Here is a 21,324-nt window from a genome sequence, read left to right as displayed (position 1 = left end):
AAGCTATAACTTAAACTCGGATCTACTGGGACCCATTTTGACTTGATTCCCAGTCACGACGAGGCGCTTTGCTGTAACGTTCCAAATCTACGGATATCACCATATGTCACCAGGAAGACGGCCAAAGTAAATCTGCCAGGCTTACCTCGGCGTGCGCGGTTACCGCTCGCTTTCCGGAAGATACAGTAGTGCATACAACGTTCAACGCGTCTCCGCTGAGCACACACAAGCATGAGTCTCTCGATCTAAAGCACAGGCTGCAGCGGGGACGTACAGTTTCGCTCCAGCATGATAGGTAGTGTCGAGGGACTGAGAGACAAGGTCTAGAGCACCACCCGTGACCAGACCTTGAACGACTAGCGCAACCGATGTGCAGCTATATGCGCGACCGTCAACTGTCATGCTGAACATCAACTTAAAAGGACAGACTGACGCGTCCACAAGAAACGCTGCACAGCCGCCATGCATCATATTGTGTGCATTGCACATGTCTGCCAACCAACAAGACACGGAAGTCGGATAGTCAGAAAAATAATGTCGTCACGTCTACTAGCGATGCTACTCACCTTGCGAGACTGTCACCTCAAACACAACACGCGTATGCGTCTTCCCGTCCTCCGGTCTCTCAAAGGTCCTGCATACGATCATTCGCGTCTGCATCATGACCGAGTCCGCAAACTGGCCACCGCGATTGAACGCGGCGCCCGCCCGCGCAACGAGCTCCTTGTGCTCCGGAGACAGGTTACAGTCCGCGTTCTTGAGGAGCTCCCTGGCCCGCGCAAGTCTTGCGTTCGGAGAACGCGACGAGGACATGATTGCGGCCTGCCAGTAGCTTCTACGCCTTCGGCGCGGCAGAGGCCCTGTATTCGAGATCGAGGCAGAAGCAGAAAGCGAATAAAGCTGGAGGTCGGCGCATCATTGAAGTTGGCAGGCAGCGGCAACAGGCAGCGCCTATGGCACTGTCTGGATGTCTGCGAGCCTAACGCGGTCACGTACCGCGTCTGGAGCGCCCACTGGCAGCGCGCGCCATCGACCAACTAATTTATGGTCGACCATCCTTTCCTCCTCCATGTGCGTTGCTCAAGCAACTCCCATCTCTGGTCTACTCACATCCTGTGGCGTTGTTCAACAGGTATGTTTGATTATTTTGGCCTACTATTACTTGCGTTCACGAAGCAGCCTCGCCGGAACGCATCGACTGGTGCCGAACACATTGCGCAAGTAAGCGTTTGTCATTCGGCTAACAAGCGTAGTAAGCAATCGATCCGGGGAGTTATTGGGGACAAGATGAGGAGCTCCAGATGAACCCCCATACAGGATTGCGGGGCCCCGCAGCCCTAACGCCGCGGCGATTCCTTAGTCGCACTCTGTCCGCTGTAGGCCGGCGTACGCAACGTCTACAACATGGGACAGGCAACCAACCTATGGCTCGATTAACCAAAGAAGGTGTGTGTGTGTCATGTTGCATTCGTCTTGTATGATCGCATTGACTCGATGAAGTCATTTTGATCATGGACACTAATATCGGCGCTCACCGTGAATCATAGCATGACCGCAGCAAATCATCGGGCATATCGAAGCACAGCGCGGTACATTTGTCATGTGGTGAGCGACATCGTATAAGTGAGACTCGAGCACATTGCCTACTCCGTGTCTTTCCGGTGACTCTAGCCGCCATGTCGAGTGCCGCGGGACCACGCTCCGCTCTCCACTCCGTGCGGTTCGAAGGTGCTGAAGACTTCATAGACGAAGTGAGGGCCTATGACACGCCGTTCATGAGCTTCACCCTGGGTATGGTCATGGACTACGTCTCGCACCCTACCTCGAGCAAAGACCCGAGCTCGACGCCAAAGGTGCCCTCGGACAAAGGAACATACCATGCGATATTCGACATTGACAACCGTCTCATGTACGCAACCTTACCCATCCACGACCACGAGCTTGCCACACTCTTACATACCTTCGGTCCGCAGATCAGTCCTCGTCCAGACACCCGCACGGCCCGCCCACATTCTCGGCTACCCCTCGCCCCCGCCTCCCCCCACCCTCTCGGCAGCCTGCGCCCTCCTCGCCAAAGCCATCTCCCCAAGCTCGCTCCGCCGCCAAATCGGCGGGCCACGCGACGCCGTGCAAGCCTTCCTCTCCGCGCTTCCAGACGTGCAAACCTCCCGCAAGACCTTCTCCTCCATCGCGTGTTCCGCGAGCCTCCGCACGCTCCCTGTCTCTCCGCTGCCCGGAAAAGCAGGTGGGAGCCGCACTGCGGGTCCGCTGCAGAGGTACACGATCCGGAGTGCGCGCCCGGAGGATGCCCCGGGAGTCCTACCGCTCGTCCGCCAGTTCTCGGCGTTCACGTCCACGGGCCCTTCCCCGGACGAGACAGTCCTCGCGGACATGCGCGCCGCAGCCGCGGCGAGGATGCTCTACGCGATCTACGCAGAGGAAGAGGTCGGCGAACATGCGGCTGGACACGCCGTGCTAGGCGCACGCAGCTCAGAGGGGAAACGGGCATGGAGAGAAGAAGGGAACATCGCGGGCTACCTCCTCCTTGGGTTCGCGACACCCCGCGCGGTCGTGATCCGGCACGTCTTCGTGCACCCTGAGCACCGGAAACGCGGGCTTGCGGAGAGGATCGTGCGTGCTGTGACGCGCGCGTGCCTCGGTGCCTCTCCGGAGCCAGAGTTGGATCCAGACGCGAACGGGAGCGTAAGCGTGCAATTTGTCGCGGATACACCGGGGTGTGGGGTGAAGAGCGCGGTGTGTTTGTTTTACAATGACCCGGGTGCTGCAAGGGTCTATCGTCGCTGCGGATTCGTCGTGGGTGAGGATGCGAGAGATCCTGTCAGTGGAGAGAGTCTGTGTTATGCGTACGAGTTGAGGGACATTGTCACTCCGTGAGTGCTCCGTTTGTCATCTCGCTTACTTCTGTGCACACTTCTTGCTCAGCTAGTGACCAATAGGATAGAAATGTAGGTTTCATCGCTTGCTCCAACGCTGGTCTCTGTGACTCAGAGGCCGCCCGGAATTCGCCACAAGATAGAGCTTGCCTCAGTGAAGCAAGCAGTCTGGTGAGTTCGTATGACGACGTCATTACTCGTCCGATTTTGGAAGTGAGATTGTAGTAGAATGGGCAATTTTTCGCAGCAGACGAAGCCTGCTCGTCAGGTGAGTATACGTATCAGACGGTTCTGGCAGTCTGGCCGGAAGCTTATATTGCATTGGATACTTGAATCAGCAGTCCAGTAACCTCCTGATCATCCTCTTATGAGTACGCTCGGTCTCGGCCCTCAAGCTCGCTTCCATCGTAGACTGCAAGAAGATCATTACAATCAATTAAGCACCCGGTCGTGAGTTCGCGGAGGCCCATCTCGAAGCGGTGACCACATATTACGGTCGCAATATCTTATCAATCAGACCTATCATGTTAATTCATGAAGCTTCTGTGTTCAGTCAACTGATCCCGGTACTTCGACCGCGATGTCTAAAAGCTGTGCTTACCGGCATTCCACGTCATATTCTCGTCAATGGGGTCAACCCATGCGTGCTAGCATATTCCATGGAGGCCCATCGCAAAGACGTTGCGCCCGGAGCCCTGCCCAGGGTGGACGATATGGCGACATTTGTGATCGGCGTGGGTATCCAGAGCGGCCCGCGCTCAATCGCCCACTGACGGCGACCACAGGGGCGAGGCACGTCCCCATTGGCCACGACAGCCTCGGGAGCGGTACCCCCCAATGCCGGCAATAACCTATGCGCTGGTCGAGACTCCATCGACAACGATAGGAGGATCGCCGTGTGATGCACGATGCGCGTCGGAGCCCTGGCCATGGCAGCGCGCGCCGAGGTACCGGGCGACGTCCGACGGTACGCCACGGCACGCGCTCGTGCGATCGACAATAGGCTTTTGCGGCAGCCTTCGCGAAGCAGGCGGAGGGGCCATGCGCCCCGAGCCCGGCATGCGCAGGGCGATCGGGGCCCCACTCTCCAGCTCGGAGGGCGGAGGCGGGGCGATCGACGATGGCCGGAGCCTCCATGATCGATCGGACCTCGGAGGGCGGGCGTGAGCGTTCTCCCGTTTTCCCGCCGCATGCCCCGCGGTAAGTACCTCGGTCCTCGGTCCAGACATGTCTCAGCCCGCCTCGCTCGGAACGAGCGCAGCCAATGCGGGCCACCCGCATCAGCTTCGTGACCGTACGCGACGTCGGAAGACACAGGAAGACACCAGCCGGTGTTCGCGACGCTAGCGAGCAGACACGTTCCTCGTTGACGCGGGCAACCGGCGCGAGTTGCGGGAGGAGCTCAGCGGCCGTGTGCACTCGCCGACCGCAGACAAACATTCTGCACGCTGTTGACTGGAGCGCAGACGCTGTCAACAATGCACTACGAATGCACACCACCAGAAGTTGCGATGCAGAGACAATAAAATTATCCGGCCTACTACGACACCAACCCAGTAACGTTCTCAATATACTACTTGATTACCACAGTACACGCCGTCCCTAGTAGCGTACCAAAGTGACTTGGCCCGTAGTAAACAAAGTATAGGTGCGATGTAGGCCGTAACTGTATCAGTAGATGTAGATGGGGCGGGAGCACGAGTCCGAGAGAGGTATGGAGTATGTAAGTTAGTTCTATTTCTGCCAGAGGGAGTGAGATGTTTATTTGACTTTTGCTGCTTCTTATTTGCTGCTGGAGAAAGCACGACTTCGTTCCAAATGTGCGACGGCCACCGGAGCGCCAACCGTGACGCCTAAATGATACAGTAACCGCCGTCGACACGGATCTCGGAGCCTGTCATGAAGCGGGAGGCGTCACTCGACAGGAAGACGACAGCGCCCTGTATAGTCATCAGCACCAGGCGGCAGATGCTCCGGGGAGAAAACTCACAGCCAAATCTTCTGGGTCTCCCATCTGAAGCGCGGGTTGTCAGCAACCGGGCATCATCCCAGGCAAATGAGCTACTCACGCGACCCATAGGTGTCAGACTCTCCCACGTTTTCTGTACCGTGCTGTCAGTCTCATGCTGATCAACTTACGTCGCCTCACGTACCTTGAGCTCCGTGTCGTGCGCGAGAATGGTCTTGGTGAGCTTGGTGAGCATGTAGCCGGGGCTGAGAGAACCCGCGTCAGCAAGCGCGGAGACAGACGCGTGACGTCATCGAACCTGAGGCAGTTGACGCGAACTCCCTTCTTTGCCCACTCCACGGCCAGCGAAGCGGCCATGTGCTTCACCGCTGCGGAAATAGAGAGCGGTTGAGTGAAATGGCCACCCTGGGCAGTCCGACGTCGGCGACTCACCGGCCTTTGCCGCGTTGTATGGCGTCTGGGGCTGGGGGATGTTCACGATCTGGAGCGCGCGTCAGCCCTGCCACGTAAGTGCAGTCGCGAGTAAGGAACTCACGTTCGCAGACATGGACGCGACGAGGACGATGCTGCCTCCGCCCTGGGGTATCATGTGGCGCGCAGCTTCCCGCGCGGTGAAGAATGCGCCATGAACGTTGATATCATACAAGCGCTTTATCCGGTCAAAGGGGTAGCTGAGATCCGTCCGGCGTCAGCAGCCGCGACACGTACACCGCGTCGACGAGGGAACTCACTCAAAGGCAGAGTAGTTCTCGACGATTCCTGCACGGCGCACGGCGACAGCAGATAAGTTTCTGCGGTCATGACTGGGATGCGGATGACGCACCGGCGGAGGCAACGACCGAGTCTATGCGGCCGTACCTGTCCATGACCCTCCTGTACGCCTGCTGCACACTGAGCTCGGACGAGACGTCGCATCCAATGCCAATGATGTTGTAGTCACTCGGGTCCATGTCACTGTCAACTTCACACCTTATCAGCACACTGTCGAGCACGACGACGGGCGAATTCCTGACCGCATGATTCCTTGACGAGCTCGTCGGCAGCCTGTTGCGCCTCGTCCTCCTTCAGGTCGAGGATGGCGAGCTGTGTGCAACCGGACTGCGCGAAGGCGCGACAGAACTCGTTGCCGAGACCGCGGGCGGCGCCGGTGACCATGCAGACCTGTGCGTGGAGACGTTGAGCGACGGGATGCGCTGGGAGCGCGGATGTATGCGCACTTTGTTGGCCATGGAGAAGTCGGGGAGGGTCTTGACGACCTTGGCCTTCGTGGCGACGGCGCTCTCGATGGTGCTCTCGAAGCGGCGCTGGAGGGCATGGTGGGGGTGTGGGGGGCGGCGGGAGACGAGGGCGAGGGAGGTCGACGCCGAGCGGGCAACACCGGGGAGTGCGCGGGCGACGAGGCTGGTGGACATGGTGGTGGATGGGGAGAGAGATGGGCTGGCCGCTGGCTGGCTGTCAGGGGACGATTGGATTTTATTCGGAGCCCGCCCCGCTAGAGCCAGGAGCCGCCTAGAACACGCAGGCGGAGCGTTCCCCCATTCGCTCCCTGACATAACCGCGCCGCCACCCAATCACCGCCTGCCCCGCCCCGTGCCCCACCTGACCCCACCGGCGCCTCACACAGCCAGAGCATGCAAACTATTCGCGTAGACATATGTAGGTATGGACGACATAGGCGGGTATCACAGCAAGTACATGTAGACTCGCGCTAAACTAGACAAATACTACCACTAGGCCGAGGCGGCTCCGATTATACAGCTCGTCAACCGATCCGAATTTAAGCAACATAGACTGAGGGTGACAGGCCAAGTGAGAGACGAGAAACAGAGATAATACGGATAGAGAGATGATCAAGGACCGACAGGTATAGTAATGAAGGGACAGCGCTCGCTCGGAGCGCACCAATGCAGATGCAGATGATGTGAGGGGAAATGAGGAAATGAGTACCGACTGGGCGCAATCACAGACACGCAAACTTGCTCTTGCGCCGTTGAAGCTCGTCCATTCGGCTGTCGAGTTGCGCCCGCGCCCGCTCCTTCGCCCGCCGCTCCTCGTCGAGCTGGTGGGACATGTTCTGCTTCTCCTCCGCGACCGACCGCCGCACGTTCACCACCTCGTTCCGCGCGTCGGCCAGCTCTGCCTTGAGCCCAGCGACTTGCGAATTCAGGCTGTCCCGCTCGCGCGCGAGCTCCGTGGCCTGCATCCGAGCCTTGCGCACTGTAACGAAGAAGGCAGATCAGCGATCATTCGTCACCAACTCTGTTCGCGCCGGAACAGAAGAGAAGCACAGAAGCCGATACTCACGATTTTTCTCCGCGTCGCCAACCGAGGACTCTAGCGACGAAACCAGGTCAATGTGTGCCTGCAAGTCGCTCTCGCAGTGCATGAGCTGCTTGTTGAGCGTCTTGATCATGGCGTCCTGCTCGTCGATGTGCTTGGCCTGCTGCTGGATCTGCGCAGTCAGCTTCTCGCTAGGAGGGCCCGTGGGAGTTGCCACGCCATTTACCGACGGCGCGAGCGACGTTGCCGGCGTGGTAGGCGAGTCCTGCGGTGTGTCGCCGCTGATGGGGCTGAGCGCAGATGACGAGGTGCTCAGTTGGTGCTCGTGGAGCGGTGAAGGTGCCGGCGGGATAGGGACCGTCGGTGGAGGCGCAGGCGGAGGCAGCTTCGTGGGCGACATATTCGAGCGTCCGAACCCTTGCCGCGTACTCGGTGTAGGACTCATGACAGTTTGAGATTGGAGGTCCCGGAGCAGTGTCTCTTGACGGGACTTCTCCGCGGACAGGTTGTCCATCTCGTCCTTCGTGCGCTGAAGGTCCTCCTGCAAGTCTGCGATCATGCTTCGATGCCGTTCGAGCTCGTCCACCAAGGATTGGCGCTTCGATGCCTCGCGCACGAGGTCGTTTGACTGGCTGCGCGTGTTTTCGAGTTCCTGCCGGAGCTGAGCAACCTCGGCGGCGAGCGTGTCCCGCTCATCGTTGGAACTGCTCAGTTGTTGGTGGAGCAGGCCAATCACTTCCGTCTTCTGCTGAAGAGCCTCCTCATGCGTGCGTCGAGTCTCCTCGCGCGAATGCACGTACTCGTCCGAAGCGGCTTTGTACGACTCGAGCTCCTCCATTAGGAGGCTGTGATTTTGCTGCAGACCCTGCACCTCGTCGTCCCTCTCGCGCTGCATTTCGCTGAGCTGCAGATCATGGTCCTTCCGCAGCACAGCGACCTCATCGGCGTGCTTCTGTTCGAGCTCAGTGAGAGAAGACTTCAGGCGCTCCTTCTCTTCGGAGAGGAGTTGCTCCGTCCGTTCCCTGGACTCGTCGAGGCTCTGATGATGCTGTTCCTGCAGGGCTACGAGTTCGGCCTGGACAGCAGAGAGCGCGCTCTCGTGTTCTGCTCTGAGGCGCGCGACCTCTTCCGCATGCGAGGCCATCAGCGAAGTACGTTGTTCCTCGGCCTGACTGTCAGCCGCAGCAATCGCCGCGTTATGAGCCTCCTGCAACCGAGCGACCTCCTCTGCGTGTCCCTTCTCGACCTCAGCCAGGATCGTTGCCTGCTGCTCCTTGACACTCTGCAACTCGGCTTCCATCTGCTCCTGCAATTTTGAACCCGACGACGTGAACTCCGTTCGGCTCTGTTCCAGTTCGGACGTCAGACGAGCAATCTCCTTCTGCGACTCTTCCTGGAGCTTGGCAACCATGTCGGCGTGCTCGGCGACATGCTTCTCCAGCTCTGTGCGGTGCGCCTCGTCCTTGCTGGCCAACACCTGTTGGTGCTCAGCCTGCAGCTTAGCCAGCTCATCAGCAAACGTTGCCTCCTTGGCATGCAACGTCTCCGTATGGCTCGCTTTCAGACGCTCCTTCGAGCTGCGGTACTGCTCTTCCTTCGCCTCGAGGGTCTGCGTGTGCTCGTCCTTCAGCTTCTGGATGTCTTCGGCGAACTGCTGCTCCTTGGCGCTGGCGGCGGATGCGTGCTCCTCTTGGAGGTTCTTCATCGCGATGTCCATCGCAGACGCAGACTCCGAGAGGGAACCTTCGCGCGCAATCTCGGACATCCGTACCTCACGCGCATGCTCGTCGCGTAGGCGCTCCATCGCGGTCGCCGCCTCGGATGTCTGCTTCTCCAAGGCCTGGGCATGCTCCGCGCGGAGTTTGGTGAGTGCCTCGTAGTACTCCCCCTCGGTCTTATGAAGGGTCGCGCTGGCCTCTTCCTCCTTCTGCTTGACCGCGTCTGCGTGCTCATCCTTCAGCTTTGAGACGGCCGCCTCGTGCTCTTGCTGAGTGTGCTCCAAGAGGTCGTCGACCCCTTGGCTGCGACGCTTGAGTTCGTCCTCATGTTCAGCCTTGAGCTCGCCAAAGGCTGTTACGTGATCCTCGCGCGCCTTGTCGAGAGCGGCGGAGGCCTGCGCGAGTTGCCCTTGGAGCTCCAAGACAGCACCAGAGTGTTCCTCCTTCAACTTGGCGACGAGGGCATCGACCTCGGCCGCCTTCGCACGCAAAGCGTCCTCGTGTTCGGACTTGAGCTTCTCGACGTCCGCTGAGTGTTCAGCCTGAATGCGTTCGAGGCTCTCCATGAGCTCTTTCTCGCGACTCTGGGCCGTCGCCAACGACTCCGCGAGTTCAGCTTCATGCTGCTCAAGTCTCGTCGTGGCCTCGACAAGCTCTGCCTCGCGCTTTTCGAGTCGCTCCAGTCTCTGCAGATCCTCGTCATGCTTGGCTAGATCCTCCTCGTGCTTCTTGCGTAGGCCTTCGATCTCATTCGACATGTTAAGAGTCTAGCCGAGGCAGATAAGCAGGCATCCTAGCTTCGAATTATGATGATGAAGCGCACCTGATCGCGGGAGAGGACGGTCAACTCCTCGAATTGCCTGCGAACTTGGCTGAGATCAGAGTTGAGGGTGTCAACCTTCTCACGATGAGCCGACTCCTTCGCAGCCATCGAACTGTAGTGCGGGAACAAGATGGTCATTAATCAAGACGCGTTAGGTAAAGGAGAGGGAACCGCTACTGACCGCATGAGCTCGTTGAGTCTCTCAAGGTTCTGGTCCACTTCCGTAGGAGGTAGGCCATTCTCAGACACTTGGATGTGAAGACTATGCCGAAGGTCCTTGAAACGCGACATCGTTCGCGGCGACAAGGGGAGGCTAGACTCGGGTACATGGCCGTTCATAGGAGTGACGGTGACATCAGGAGGAGGTGAGCGTTCCAGGTTCGCCAGCGCGACGGCTCGATCCTTGTCCTTGAGCGACGTCTCGAGCGCAGTGATCTCCGTCTCCCTTTCTTGAAGGACTTCCTGGAGGCGCATGATCTCCTTCTCCAGGCTCGCCACAGAGCGCTCGTTCGGCGAAATGTTGACACCAGGAAGCGAGATCGACAGGTTGGGGCGCGAGCGGGAGTGGGAGAGGGAGACTGAGCTACTCGTCCCGTGGCTTGAAGTAGAGGCTTTTCGCGACCTCGCTGATGATAGCTCCTGCGACAGCGAAACAGATTGCGGCAACGACCTAGAAGAGAGCGATTTGCCGTTAGTCCCATCACGAAGGCCGGCAATCGTGAGAGCGTACCTCGAAGTGAGAGATTCGCTGGACGCCACCTGGTGTCTGGAAAAACCCCGTCTCGCTGAGCCGTTCCCGTTCACGAGTGTCTCGCTGCTCGGACTTCCTCTTCCCATCCTCCTCCTAGGAGAAAGGTCAGCCGGCCGATCTTCAGACTCTGAGGGTGCAAGCGGGGCGTTGACCTTGGCCTCCTCCAGTTGAGCCGCCAGGTCTGCGATCTCCCGGAGGGCATCGTGGTACTTGGCAGTGACGGAAGAAAGGTCCGCGAGCGTCGCGGTGTGCGTCTGCTGAAGGACAATGAACTGCTCCTCCGCGGGGCCAATGCCGTTGAGCTGTGACTTGCCACCGAGCGTGTCGGTGCTCGCAGCGCTCCTGAGTGACGGCGTAATCGACTTCGCCTCGAGTTCCTTCCGTGCCTTCGCTACCTCGCCAACGAGCTCGTTCAAGCGTTGCCGGTCCTCGTCGGCCTCCTTCTTCCTCGTTTCCCATCCCTGCATCTTCGCCTCCAGGTCGCGTACCTTCTGCTCGCGCTCCTCGAGGTCCGTTCTCCAGCTTTCGCCGTCACGCAGAAGCGCGTCCAGGCGCTCCTGCAAGACTTCGGCCTCATCACGTCGGCGATCGCACTCGCGCTCCAGCTTCTCGACCGTCTCTCGCAGCGCAAGCACGGACTCGTCCGCACGAGTCAGTCGGGCTTCGACATCTGCGATGTACTGAGTGTTGTACGTCTCGGAGTCCTTGTATCGAGAGATCTCGCGCTTGAGATCAGTGATGGACCCGCTGGAGCTGACAGAAGTTTCGTCGGATTGTTTGACTTTCTCTTCCAGATCACGGATGTACGCCTGAGCACCAGTTAGCAATACTTCAACGACATCTGAGCTAGTGCGCGCACCTCGTTGGACGCCTCACGCTCCATCAGTTTCGCAACTCGAGACTTCAGCTCCTCAACATACAACTCGGTCGTCGAGTGCTTCTCCGCGAGTTCAGTGTACTCGTGCTCCTTCTCCTCATAGAGATCGTTCGTGTGCCTCAACGCCGCGCGGTTCAAGTTGAGCTCTGCCTCCATTGCGCCGATCGTCTTCTCATACTCCTCAATGACAGGACCGACGATCTCCTCGTACTTCGCCGTCCCGGACATGTTGCCCTTGGACGAGCGCTGCTTCTCCGCAAGTTCCCGACGGAGGCGTGTGAGCTCCTCGGTTCGCTCCACGAACTTCTCGCGCATGTCCTCGTAGTTGTTCTGGAGCTCTGCCATCTGCGCGAGCACCTTCTTTCCGGCGCCGTCAGGTATGTCGACGCTGTTGGTAGCAGCGCTGGACCCCGCAGCCGTCGCGCCGCCCTCCTTGAGCGCCTTGAGCTCCTTCCGTAGACGAGTAATGTTGCCCTGGAGCCACTCCAGGTCGTCCCAGCCCTCCTCCTTCTCGTTCACAACCGCGCGGTTCTTGATGTTCCGAGCGCGGTTCGCGTACTTCAGCGTGTTAACCGTCTCACCCACGTTCCACTCTGTGGGGCTCACACACGCAATCATGAGCGTGTGCGCGTTTCCACCCAGCGAGTCCTGTAGCAACCGCGTAAGTTTCGAGTCGCGGTACGGGATGTACGACGCCGTATGCGACTTGGCGCGCGCAGGATCCCCGAGCGCTGAGATGACATTCCCAAGGGCGAGCAATCCGCTGTTGATGGAGATACCCTCCTTGATGCGGTCGCCCGCGGCTCCCGTGCGCTTGATCTGTGCGAAGCATGAGCATCAAAGCGCATACAACTAGAAGCGCACGCACCCGCTCGGAACCAGCCAGATCGACGAAGTGGAACTTCGAGACAACCGTAACCCACTCGCCCTCGCTATCGTCCGCTGCATTGTTCGCGAGACCACGGTCCGGTGACAAGAGGCCAAGCGAACTGGCTGGACGCCCGCCTCTGCCAATCGCCGACTGGAAACTCGGCGTTGACGGCCGGCCGAATGTTGGTGACGATACACGGCTGGCCTGTGATGAGTTATACATGGTAGAACCAGGCCGCGCAATGCGTGACCCAGGGCGACCGCCCGGCGGTAGTGGTGATGAGGATCGCGGGGGTGGTTTCGAACCGGAGTACTTCTTCTGCGTGAGCGTCAGAGAGAAGATCGCATGCGAACGCGACGACTGCGCATTCATGTCCGTCTCATTTGTGCGACGGATCGCCGTACCCTGCTGAAGGAGACTGTATGGCTTTTAGAGATAGTGACGACTAGCATGTCAGAGAGATAACTCACCCCATGACCTCATTCGGTCCACGTACGCCTACTTCGCGCAGACCCTCCCAAATGATATGCCCCTGCTTGTCCTCTCGGATCTGGACCTGTTTGCCTCCGCCATCTTCCAGGTTCAAGAGGTCGATCAGGTCTTCGTTGTACAGCTCAATAAATGAGCCCCTCAGGCTATACTGCCATGAGTCTCCGCGCTCCTGCTTGAGCTCTCTACACCGCGCGAATATGGTTGATACGGCACGGGGAATGATACCCATACCGTTCGTCGGGTCGTTCGGATCAGCGTCAAGGTCGATGCCAGTCATGGTGAATGTCTTTCCACTGCTGGTTTGACCGTACGCGAGAATAGTGCAGTTAAAGCCCTCAATAAATCGAGAGATAAGAGGTTGGGCGGTGGTCGTGAACATGGCATGTTGGGTCGTTGCTGGCTGATGGACTTGATCGAAGGTGAAGACCTGCTTTTTGGCCGAGGGTGCGGCGGGTGCGGGTGCTCCCCCGCCAGCAGCTGACGAGACAGGGTCTATGGCGACGGTGGTTGGTGAGACTGCATTGACTACAGACCGTTGGAAACGAGCGGGGGTGGAACTGGTGTCCTGAGTCGTCGTGGGTCGGATACGGACCGCTGCGACGCGTTGTGAGCACCCTCAGTGAGCACCAGTGAGCCTGCACACTCACCGACTTGCACAGAAGTCGCGGAACCGGCCGAGGATGCTGGCGAGGGAGCCATGTTGTGTGTCGACGTCGTCGACCGCGACAAGCGCGTTGTGCGGGAAGGTAACGAATTAGTAACGCCGCGCTAACTTGAACGTCCCGATGCGCAAACACGAACAAACGCCCAAACTCGGACTTCACGCGCACGTTCTCCGCCTGATGGATCTGGTCTCTTTGGTGCCTACAGTGTCCGCGGCCGCAACGTTCTTGATGGCCTGTCGACGGAAGCGACGAAGTCGATGTCCTACAGCCTGCCTGACGACTTCGTATAGAGCGGTCTTTCACCACTCAGGTGAGGGGAACGTCAAAACCTGCGGCATTTACGAAAGTTTCGTTGAAACTTTCACTGAAACTTTCGTAACGAAACTTTCAAACGTTCGGAGTACAAATTTTGAGGTTTTGAAGTGGTTCTGAAAAGAATGAAAGTTTCATGTTATCGCCTAAACATATTTATCAATCTATCGTGTTCTCAAACTATCGTGTTCTCAAACTATCATATTCTCAATGAATCTTTCAATCTGTCGTTGCACAAGCGAGAATTGTGAAGGGAGAGATATATAAGGAGGCAGGGCGGTCAGCGACGTCTCTGGATGCCCACTGGTGCCTTGGGCGACCCCCTGCTTGTGTGCCGCCGTTGCGCCCGTCCCTTATCCACTGTCCTTACCGTAAATCCTGGGTCTGCTACGGGCCCTTCCGATCGTGGCCGCATTCAGCGCCGTGTATGTCGGTCCATCTCCTCATCGTGAATCGCTGCTGACGTAACACCACTGACAGTGCTTGACTTCGTCGTGTCCTATTACCGTATTTTACACGCGGTGGATCGATGCTGGTAGACTGGTCGAAGTGTCCTCAGGCTGCGAGGTGGTCTTGCGTGCGCGAGACGCGCTGTTCGTATGCGCAACGCGCGGAACCTCGTCTGCATCAGCTCTTGCACACGTCGAGGTGACCTACACGTCGTGTTCACGGATGCGCTGCGCTTCGGCCGCACGTGTCGGGTGAGGGACCCCCTGCCGCGGCCTTATCGTACGCGTTAACGTGTCGGACCCATCGCGCCGAGCGCGCGGTTGTTCGACCTCTGGCCTTAAGCTGATGACGGCTGCCGGTACCGGGCGCGCGGTCTCGCAGAGCTCAGTACGTACATATTCTGCGGACCGTCTGCAGGGGAGGTGTCGTGAACGTTTGAAAGGTCGACCGGACGCGAGAGGGACGGAGGTCGAGAAGCGTTGGGGCGAGGGTCGAGCATCCATGCTGCAAGACAGTAGGGGCGTGATGTAGAGTGTGAGGGCGCGTGCACAGGGATTTTGTAGCCTGCCACGGCGGGCGACGCGGGACGTCGAGGCACGATGTGCAGTGCGTGGCGAAGGGCGGATTCGGAATGTGCAGCAGCGGGCGGGAGCGCAGAGCCTTGGTACTCCCAAAGGCCTCTTGAGAATCTTCGAGTGCCAGCGCGACGCGACGGGAGATGGTGGTCGGCGAACAAGGACCGGGGAGCGCCCGTGCAGAGCACTGCACAGGCGCTAACGACTCACATGCAGTGCGCAATGCGGGCGACGGTGCGTAACGGGCGACGCGACGCAGTGAGGATGCAGTCGGCGGATGCGCACGATGGGTGGGCGTGGCGGCGAGGTGCGGGAGGCGGCGGCATGACGCGGCGGCGGGAGCGTGCTGCGGGCGACACGACGTGGCGGGGGATAGTGGTTGGCGGACGCGCAGCGGGCGGGGCGTAGCACTGATAGCTGAGTAGTGGAGCATCTGCATAGGACATCTGTCATTGTTATTCGGTGTAAAATAAAGTCCTTCGTACATACCGATGGTTGTGTAATATGTCTGGTATCTCACATGTTCATGCTTGCTGCTCCTGCGATGCTGTCGAGCTCTAGTACTGCCAGCAGAGCAACCCATCCGGTACGAGCAGCTCATCACCCGGCCTCCGCGAGGGGCCAAGGCAACCGTGACATCGTACGGACAGGCCGATACTAGTAGTATAGAGATGGTATGGAGTAGATGGGGCGGGCGGGCGGCGGCGTTAGGGAGAACGTGCAGCGCGCGTCGCGCGTCGCGTCCTCCCCGCGAGCCGCAGCCACGGTCACGGTCACGTGACTGAAATAGCACGGCCGCGCACTGCGAATATGATACCTGTCTGCACATCCATCTATCGAGTCTCAGGCATTGTGAGTGCAGAATGACTCATAATATGGCCTGTGATGACTCATTATTGTATACTTGTGATCGATCTGGTAATACATGGCGATTCGTACTGGCAGGGTTCCCTTCGGTGAAGGCTACTAGAATACTAGTAGAGATGGCCGACACGTGGTCTGACGAGGAGGAGGTCGACGTCGCTAAGAGACACCGACAGAGCTCGGATGGCGATTGAACAGCCAGGAGTCCCTCCTTATATACCGTGGATCAACCGGCTAGACAGCAGCACGAGAGTTTGATACTTTGATACTTTGAAAGTTACGATACATTGATACATTGAGTGAATACGTTACCATGAAAGTTTCCGAGGGCGCAAACGAAAGTTTCAGCGAGATTGATAGTTTGGATAGTGTCGTGAGCGATAGTTTCCAGAATGATAGTTTCCGGCGGCGAGCAAAGTATCACGTGAGCTCATGAAAGTTTCACGACGATACATGGAAACTTTCGGCGTGTGCGCAGGTTTTGACATTCTGAGCCACTCTGACAGAGTTCGACGCAATGTTGCATCTGCATCGGACAAGTCGGTGATTGTGTTCGATACGTCGTCGCCTCTTGCACATCAAGGCCGCCAATCAGCTTGGTTTGGATGCTCGACGAACAAGATGCGGCGCACATTGTCGTCGCCCTCGGTGATTGCCACACACTGCACCCGCCGTAGCGATGGTATTCACACATTCAGTAGTCATCGCTATCGTTTCCAGGGGCTGGACGTCTCGATGACATCAGTACTCACTGTACAGTCCCCCGAAACGAAAAGACGGGGCTACCGAGGACTATCGCCTCGCAATTCGTTCTGTTTAGATATGCTTTTCAATTAAAGGCTGACTACCACGACTCGTCTCCTCAAACCCTCGACCAATAGCGGTTACCAACTCCGGTTCAATACCCTGCTCAGCTTCGACATGGTGTGACAGACCGCTTTGTCTGTGTCTATGCTCGATCTGCGCCCACATTCACCTCACAACGCAAGGGCGATGAGTCGTGAGTATGTGTCTGCATTCTGATGGCCTTCCATCCATAGGATCCATCGTGCACGTTTCATACCTTCCCACCGAACGTCCTTCAAGCCGGGAATGCTCTGTCAAATCTCGCTCCGCGGCTGTCCTCGAAGCCAGTTGACCCGAGGAGAACCTTAATATCAGGGTTCATGACCACTCAGCGATAGTCCTAACGCCGCACCGAATATCTTCGACTTCACTTGTCGCCCTATCCCTCAATGGCGCGGTTGAATCAGTAAGTAGCTTTGCCTTCATGTGATTCTTCTATCCTAACATGACAGCATGTACTAATGGGCGGTGTACTTGTACATGCACAGGTCAATTGGTTGGTCTCGAAGTGGGGCGGTACGTATACGACGGCGATTGCGAGTACTCAACAACACCGGTCAGTGTTCAGCAGTTGAGATATCGACCGCCTGGTGATCCATTCGCGGCCAACACCGCTCGAACTGGACGGATTTGCGAGCGATATGCGGTCGAAATGGCCGATCGATGTTTCGCCCTCTATGCAGTACGTCCCTCTCTAACTCCCTAGCCAGAAGACCGTGAAAGTGCGGGTACTTTTCCACCGGGTACCGGGCGATTGTACACTATGCCGGCTACGGCAATAAGTGCCATCGTTGTGCTTGACTGGACATCGAACCTTGGTAAGTTACGTCCCTCGTGCCATCTGCTAAATGCCCCTTTGATAGGTTAGGAGAATCGCGCCTAGTGCCAGGCAGTATGAGATGTGGAGAGCATCGTCGCAATATCCAGCGATGACACAGGACCGATAAATTCCCCTCTACATGGGGCCTTACGTATACGGCACATACATGGTTCAATGAGCGAGTTAATGTATACTGTGGGCCACCATAGAACCCAAATCCGCTGGACTCGGTGTGCATCTCGAGTCTGAGGCTCAGCTACATTGATACGTGAGCCTAGCCTGAAGGGGGCATTCATAGCTTGCAAACCGCCGGTTAAGCTCATGAGGGGTAACGTCTAATCCTGATGCACCATTCCTGTAGTACGGCGTGCGAATGCTAGGCACCCGACGGTATCTCCAGTACAGACGAGTCGATCGCGACTACGTGCAGTCCTCTTCTCCAACAGATACATAGCATGTTTCCGAGCGACCTACAATCGTTTCATATGCGTTTGAATCCCTGATGGTTGTGATTAGAGAGGAGCAGGACGACTCCGAGGGACGAACACGCGTCTACGTTCCGTCGCCCAAAAAGGCAAGCCGAAGTGCAAGAAGGTTAGCGCCGGCCACATCTGCACCCGTTTCTGTCGCACTTTCGTAAAGCAGTGACATAACTCTGTCTTGACCTCAAAATGCGCGTGCAGTCCCTCCGAATCCCCACCTTCCTCACGACTTCCCACCATGTCCCTCGCAGAGGCCATGCCACAACACATCGTCGCGTCGGCGAGTAGCACGCCGACCTCGTCGAACCGCGAGTCGGCCGCACCCAACGCGAGCGCGAACACGAACACGAGCCCCAGCGCGAAGTCAAGAGACAGCAGGAGCTTCGAATTCACGAGGCGGAAACGATGGGCCGACCTGCTCGTCACGGAGCTGCGCGAGGCGATCATGCTCGTCCTCTCGCCGGCGTGCAAAGTGTGGTACTGTGGCACGGCGGTAGAGGATCTACTCGGTTGGAAAGATGAGGACTTGGTAGACGGTGACATTACAGATCTCATGAACGGTGAGCTGCATACATATTGTACGACTCGATGGATGTATCTGACTTATTGCGCGTGTCAGTGGACGATCGCCCCAGCTTCCGCAGCCACTTCCAAGAGAGCCTGCACGCGAGAGGCTCACTGCTCACGTACGCGCGGTTGCAATGCAAGAATGAGTTCTATATGGCCAGTGACTACTCGTCCCGCCCTCGAGAGGTGCTCTTCGAAATCACCGGCAAACCGCACTTCTTTCCCGACTCGGATGACTTCAGATGCTTCTTCGCCGTGGCAAAGCCCTACCCAAGTAGGAACACCGCGATGTGAGTGTGCGTGTAGTGCGCGTCTGTCATGATCCCTGAGCCATTCACAGGGTCAACACATTCCTCGAGCTGAAAATGGAGAACGAACGCCTGCAACAACGCGTCACCCACCTCCGCGCACAGGCTAAGGCTCTGAATGTGATGTTCCCGTCGGCCTCGCCCACTCTTTCGTCAGCCTCTTCTGTGACTCAACTCGCTCCGCACGTGTCCCAACGAACTAGTGATGGTTTGTATACTATCTTCGATGAAACACTAGCTGGGGGCACGAGCTTCGGCGGTCAAGGGCATGATGCGTTAAACGACGCAGACGATGACGGTTCAGACCCGAACGGCTCAAGGAAGAAGGTAAGCGTAGTGGGGCACTGCTCATCCTGTCAATCTTGACGTTGCGTGTCCAGGCGAAACGGATATTCAACGGAGGAGAACAACACGTCTGCCAGACGTGCGGCCGCACGGACTCGCCCGAATGGCGCAAGGTAAGTCCTCCGCACGCGGCATGTAGTGCAGTGTCTGAACACTTCGTCGGTCAGGGACCTGGAGGCCCCAAAACCCTTTGCAACGCGTGTGGTCTGCGCTGGGCGAAGAAGTTGCGTACGGATAAGTCGGGCGAAGGGACTGGTGGAAGCGCCGACGGCGACTCTGTCATCTTCTGATGCTTGACCCGCCGCATCCTGCTCCACATGTTGTAATCGGGTCGATTTCTTGGTGCTCACTACGTTCCAATACACGATGATCAGCCAACGTCGATGTTTTAAGTTATTGCATGGACATGGCGCCCCTCTGTAGCATACCTGTAGTACGCACCTTTTCTTGTCACGCTATCAATACAACACTGTTGTTCATTGCATCACATCTACAGACTCCATATATTCCGCCGAAAGAGCAATACAAGGTTGGTCTATATACAAGTTGAAGCTACATATTGTTCTGACATGCAATCGCTGCACAGTAATGTCCATAGATAGTTATGTGTCCAATTTTAAGTCCAATCACTCAATGTCCAAGATGTGGTCTGTCCGAGCCGCCACTGTGCAAATGAAGGGAGAATGTCGTGAAAATTGATACCAAGACCGCCTAGCCAAGCTGATGTAGCAAGCGAGTTGCTTCAGACGAAGCTACGTGAACTGAAGCTAAGACTGGTAACACGAGAAGGGCTTACCATGTTCCATGCTCTCAGAATCTTCTCGACTTGCTGACATCGGTACGGTAGCTGCCAAGCTCCGATGGGGCGGCGAAGCTGATACGACTCGGAGGAGGGAGGGTAAATGAGCCAGATCCCCGGAAGTCCAGAAGCGGTAATGCGGGAGGAGGTTCCATGATGAACGACTCGACGAATGTGCGGCTATCTTCGCGCGCGATTGCCGTCCATGTACGGATGATGATGAGGTCGAAGGTTATTCCTCCAAGTTCCACGTTCTACCGACGGCGCGTTAAGTAGACGAAGATAGCATCGAGACTGGTCGAGGCTGGACTTACGACAGATGTAATGCTGTAGAAGGCGTCGTTACTGACCATTTCCAAGACGGCGCTGATAACGACGGATAATGTGTACAAGAGCGCGGACTCCAGGAATATGCGATTGACGGTTTTGAGACGTTCCGACCCGTTTCGACGCTGCTTGGTGAGTGACGATATTTTCTTGTTGAGCGACCACATCCGATAAACGATCAAGCCTGTGACGTAGGAACGTCAGTTACTATGCATGCCAGACGAGCTCAGCCAACAAGACAGACCAGTGACTGAGATGTTTAGAAGGAGCGACAGCAAATATGTGGCAAAAAGGTATGGCCGGAGGGTTTTCTCGTGCGGTATCGAGCTCATGATGTCAAGGGTGGCCACATAGAAGACATCTGCGCTCGCGCAGATCGTTGCGCCGAGCCATAACAAGCAGGGGAGAGCAATGACAACCCAGCGACGTGGCTTCCAGTGGGCACATACGATCCAGCAACGATAAATCTAGGCAGAGTGACATTATTGGCTGCGATCACCGAGCGCAGCAGCACCTCCTACCAGAGCAGCATCGGAGATCATCACATTGAGGGAATATAGCACGCTCTGGAAGCAGGTGGTCAGCCTAGCTGGGGGCAAGGACATATATCGGATGATGCACTACTCACCCTAACGATATTGATCCAGAACGATACAATCTCGAATTGGAACGTGGCGCCTCCAAATCCCTTGAAGAACACGAATGCAACCACATTGTGCGACAAGTTCAGGGATACATCCACCGCGCCGATGATGAACAAGGCAGTAGCGACGACCACCCAAGGCCAGGACTTGGTATTGAGTCCGGCCATCTTGAACCGGCTGAACCACCTGTGGATACAGACCGCGAAGACAACCGCATGCACGCCAAATGCGAAGCTCTGCATGAAGAGCGAGACCAGCTGTGCTTCTGTGAGAGGAAACACCGTCGACGGCGGCAGCGCCAGCGGGGGCATCGTGGGCTAGGGACGGCGGTGAACACTGACCATCTTCGATTTGATTATATACCTGCAGTCAGAGCATGAGTGTCCCATGAGATCGTAAACCCGGTACGAGCACCGCTGTTTGGCAAGGCCATACCCAAATTGCCGTGTGGTTCAGAAGGAAAGCTATGTGCGAACACTTATTGTTGCATAGAAGGTAGACTCTTGTGAGCGTTGTCGGATAACACAGGGCGATCAGTGAGCTCCATCGGTGGAGGGTCGGGGTAAAAGCTTATGGGCTATCGACTACCCAGTTTGGATCCGCGACTTGAAATATACAATCCTATCGAGGGAATGCGCATCATGT

General features: G+C 57.2%; 8 protein-coding genes across 8 annotated transcripts; 2 read left to right on the top strand and 6 right to left on the bottom strand.

Moving 5' to 3' along the window:
• Positions 1 to 4: 4 nt before the first annotated feature.
• Positions 5 to 952, bottom strand: C8Q71DRAFT_245834 (HotDog domain-containing protein). The gene is made up of 4 exons (XM_047917268.1): positions 567 to 952; positions 434 to 491; positions 275 to 376; positions 5 to 215 (listed from the first exon to the last, which is right to left on the bottom strand). Exons 1-4 carry the CDS (start codon positions 811 to 813, stop codon positions 107 to 109), a joined length of 516 nt encoding a protein of 171 aa, XP_047775722.1. The 5' UTR covers positions 814 to 952; the 3' UTR covers positions 5 to 106.
• A 654-nt stretch (positions 953 to 1,606) lies between these two features.
• Positions 1,607 to 3,065, top strand: C8Q71DRAFT_775760 (uncharacterized protein). The gene is made up of 2 exons (XM_047924623.1): positions 1,607 to 1,909; positions 1,974 to 3,065. The coding sequence occupies exons 1-2, from the start codon at positions 1,677 to 1,679 to the stop codon at positions 2,893 to 2,895; spliced, it is 1,155 nt and encodes a 384-aa protein (XP_047775721.1). The 5' UTR covers positions 1,607 to 1,676; the 3' UTR covers positions 2,896 to 3,065.
• Positions 3,066 to 3,235: 170 nt separating this feature from the next.
• C8Q71DRAFT_245789 (uncharacterized protein) lies at positions 3,236 to 4,387 on the bottom strand. Its single transcript, XM_047917267.1, has 2 exons — positions 3,496 to 4,387; positions 3,236 to 3,434 (listed from the first exon to the last, which is right to left on the bottom strand). The coding sequence occupies exon 1, from the start codon at positions 4,332 to 4,334 to the stop codon at positions 3,528 to 3,530; it is 807 nt and encodes a 268-aa protein (XP_047775720.1). The 5' UTR covers positions 4,335 to 4,387; the 3' UTR covers positions 3,236 to 3,434; positions 3,496 to 3,527.
• Positions 4,388 to 4,400: 13 nt separating this feature from the next.
• On the bottom strand, positions 4,401 to 6,436 carry C8Q71DRAFT_775746 (NAD(P)-binding protein). Its single transcript, XM_047924622.1, has 11 exons — positions 6,081 to 6,436; positions 5,877 to 6,024; positions 5,687 to 5,824; positions 5,595 to 5,622; positions 5,399 to 5,534; positions 5,296 to 5,344; positions 5,162 to 5,231; positions 5,048 to 5,108; positions 4,964 to 4,996; positions 4,885 to 4,908; positions 4,401 to 4,834 (listed from the first exon to the last, which is right to left on the bottom strand). Exons 1-11 carry the CDS (start codon positions 6,414 to 6,416, stop codon positions 4,748 to 4,750), a joined length of 1,110 nt encoding a protein of 369 aa, XP_047775719.1. The 5' UTR covers positions 6,417 to 6,436; the 3' UTR covers positions 4,401 to 4,747.
• Positions 6,437 to 6,490: 54 nt separating this feature from the next.
• Positions 6,491 to 13,409, bottom strand: C8Q71DRAFT_878675 (kinesin-domain-containing protein). The gene is made up of 19 exons (XM_047928445.1): positions 13,323 to 13,409; positions 12,654 to 13,269; positions 12,181 to 12,601; positions 11,295 to 12,131; positions 9,866 to 11,244; positions 9,685 to 9,796; positions 8,210 to 9,628; positions 8,075 to 8,182; positions 8,015 to 8,047; positions 7,940 to 7,975; positions 7,814 to 7,903; positions 7,502 to 7,771; positions 7,449 to 7,465; positions 7,374 to 7,424; positions 7,168 to 7,334; positions 7,118 to 7,122; positions 7,019 to 7,072; positions 6,956 to 6,997; positions 6,491 to 6,922 (listed from the first exon to the last, which is right to left on the bottom strand). Exons 1-19 carry the CDS (start codon positions 13,372 to 13,374, stop codon positions 6,824 to 6,826), a joined length of 5,808 nt encoding a protein of 1,935 aa, XP_047775718.1. The 5' UTR covers positions 13,375 to 13,409; the 3' UTR covers positions 6,491 to 6,823.
• An 886-nt stretch (positions 13,410 to 14,295) lies between these two features.
• Positions 14,296 to 15,389, bottom strand: C8Q71DRAFT_245603 (uncharacterized protein). Its single transcript, XM_047917266.1, has 2 exons — positions 15,167 to 15,389; positions 14,296 to 15,110 (listed from the first exon to the last, which is right to left on the bottom strand). Exon 2 carries the CDS (start codon positions 15,108 to 15,110, stop codon positions 14,487 to 14,489), a length of 624 nt encoding a protein of 207 aa, XP_047775717.1. The 5' UTR covers positions 15,167 to 15,389; the 3' UTR covers positions 14,296 to 14,486.
• A 2,296-nt stretch (positions 15,390 to 17,685) lies between these two features.
• C8Q71DRAFT_839903 (uncharacterized protein) lies at positions 17,686 to 19,400 on the top strand. The gene is made up of 5 exons (XM_047926509.1): positions 17,686 to 18,249; positions 18,309 to 18,546; positions 18,597 to 18,891; positions 18,945 to 19,022; positions 19,077 to 19,400. Exons 1-5 carry the CDS (start codon positions 17,928 to 17,930, stop codon positions 19,197 to 19,199), a joined length of 1,056 nt encoding a protein of 351 aa, XP_047775716.1. The 5' UTR covers positions 17,686 to 17,927; the 3' UTR covers positions 19,200 to 19,400.
• C8Q71DRAFT_775722 (uncharacterized protein) lies at positions 19,401 to 21,296 on the bottom strand. Its single transcript, XM_047924621.1, has 6 exons — positions 20,664 to 21,296; positions 20,557 to 20,601; positions 20,280 to 20,502; positions 20,023 to 20,219; positions 19,706 to 19,962; positions 19,401 to 19,649 (listed from the first exon to the last, which is right to left on the bottom strand). The coding sequence occupies exons 1-5, from the start codon at positions 20,988 to 20,990 to the stop codon at positions 19,720 to 19,722; spliced, it is 1,035 nt and encodes a 344-aa protein (XP_047775715.1). The 5' UTR covers positions 20,991 to 21,296; the 3' UTR covers positions 19,401 to 19,649; positions 19,706 to 19,719.
• Between the last annotated feature and the right edge of the window lie 28 nt (positions 21,297 to 21,324).

This window comes from Rhodofomes roseus (assembly GCF_022264815.1).
Source record: "Rhodofomes roseus strain CIRM-BRFM 1785 chromosome Unknown C8Q71scaffold_20, whole genome shotgun sequence".
In the NCBI taxonomy this organism is placed as follows: domain Eukaryota; kingdom Fungi; phylum Basidiomycota; class Agaricomycetes; order Polyporales; family Fomitopsidaceae; genus Rhodofomes; species Rhodofomes roseus.
The sequence above is the reverse complement of the archived record's forward strand: the minus strand, read 5'-3'. Positions and strand labels throughout refer to the sequence as shown.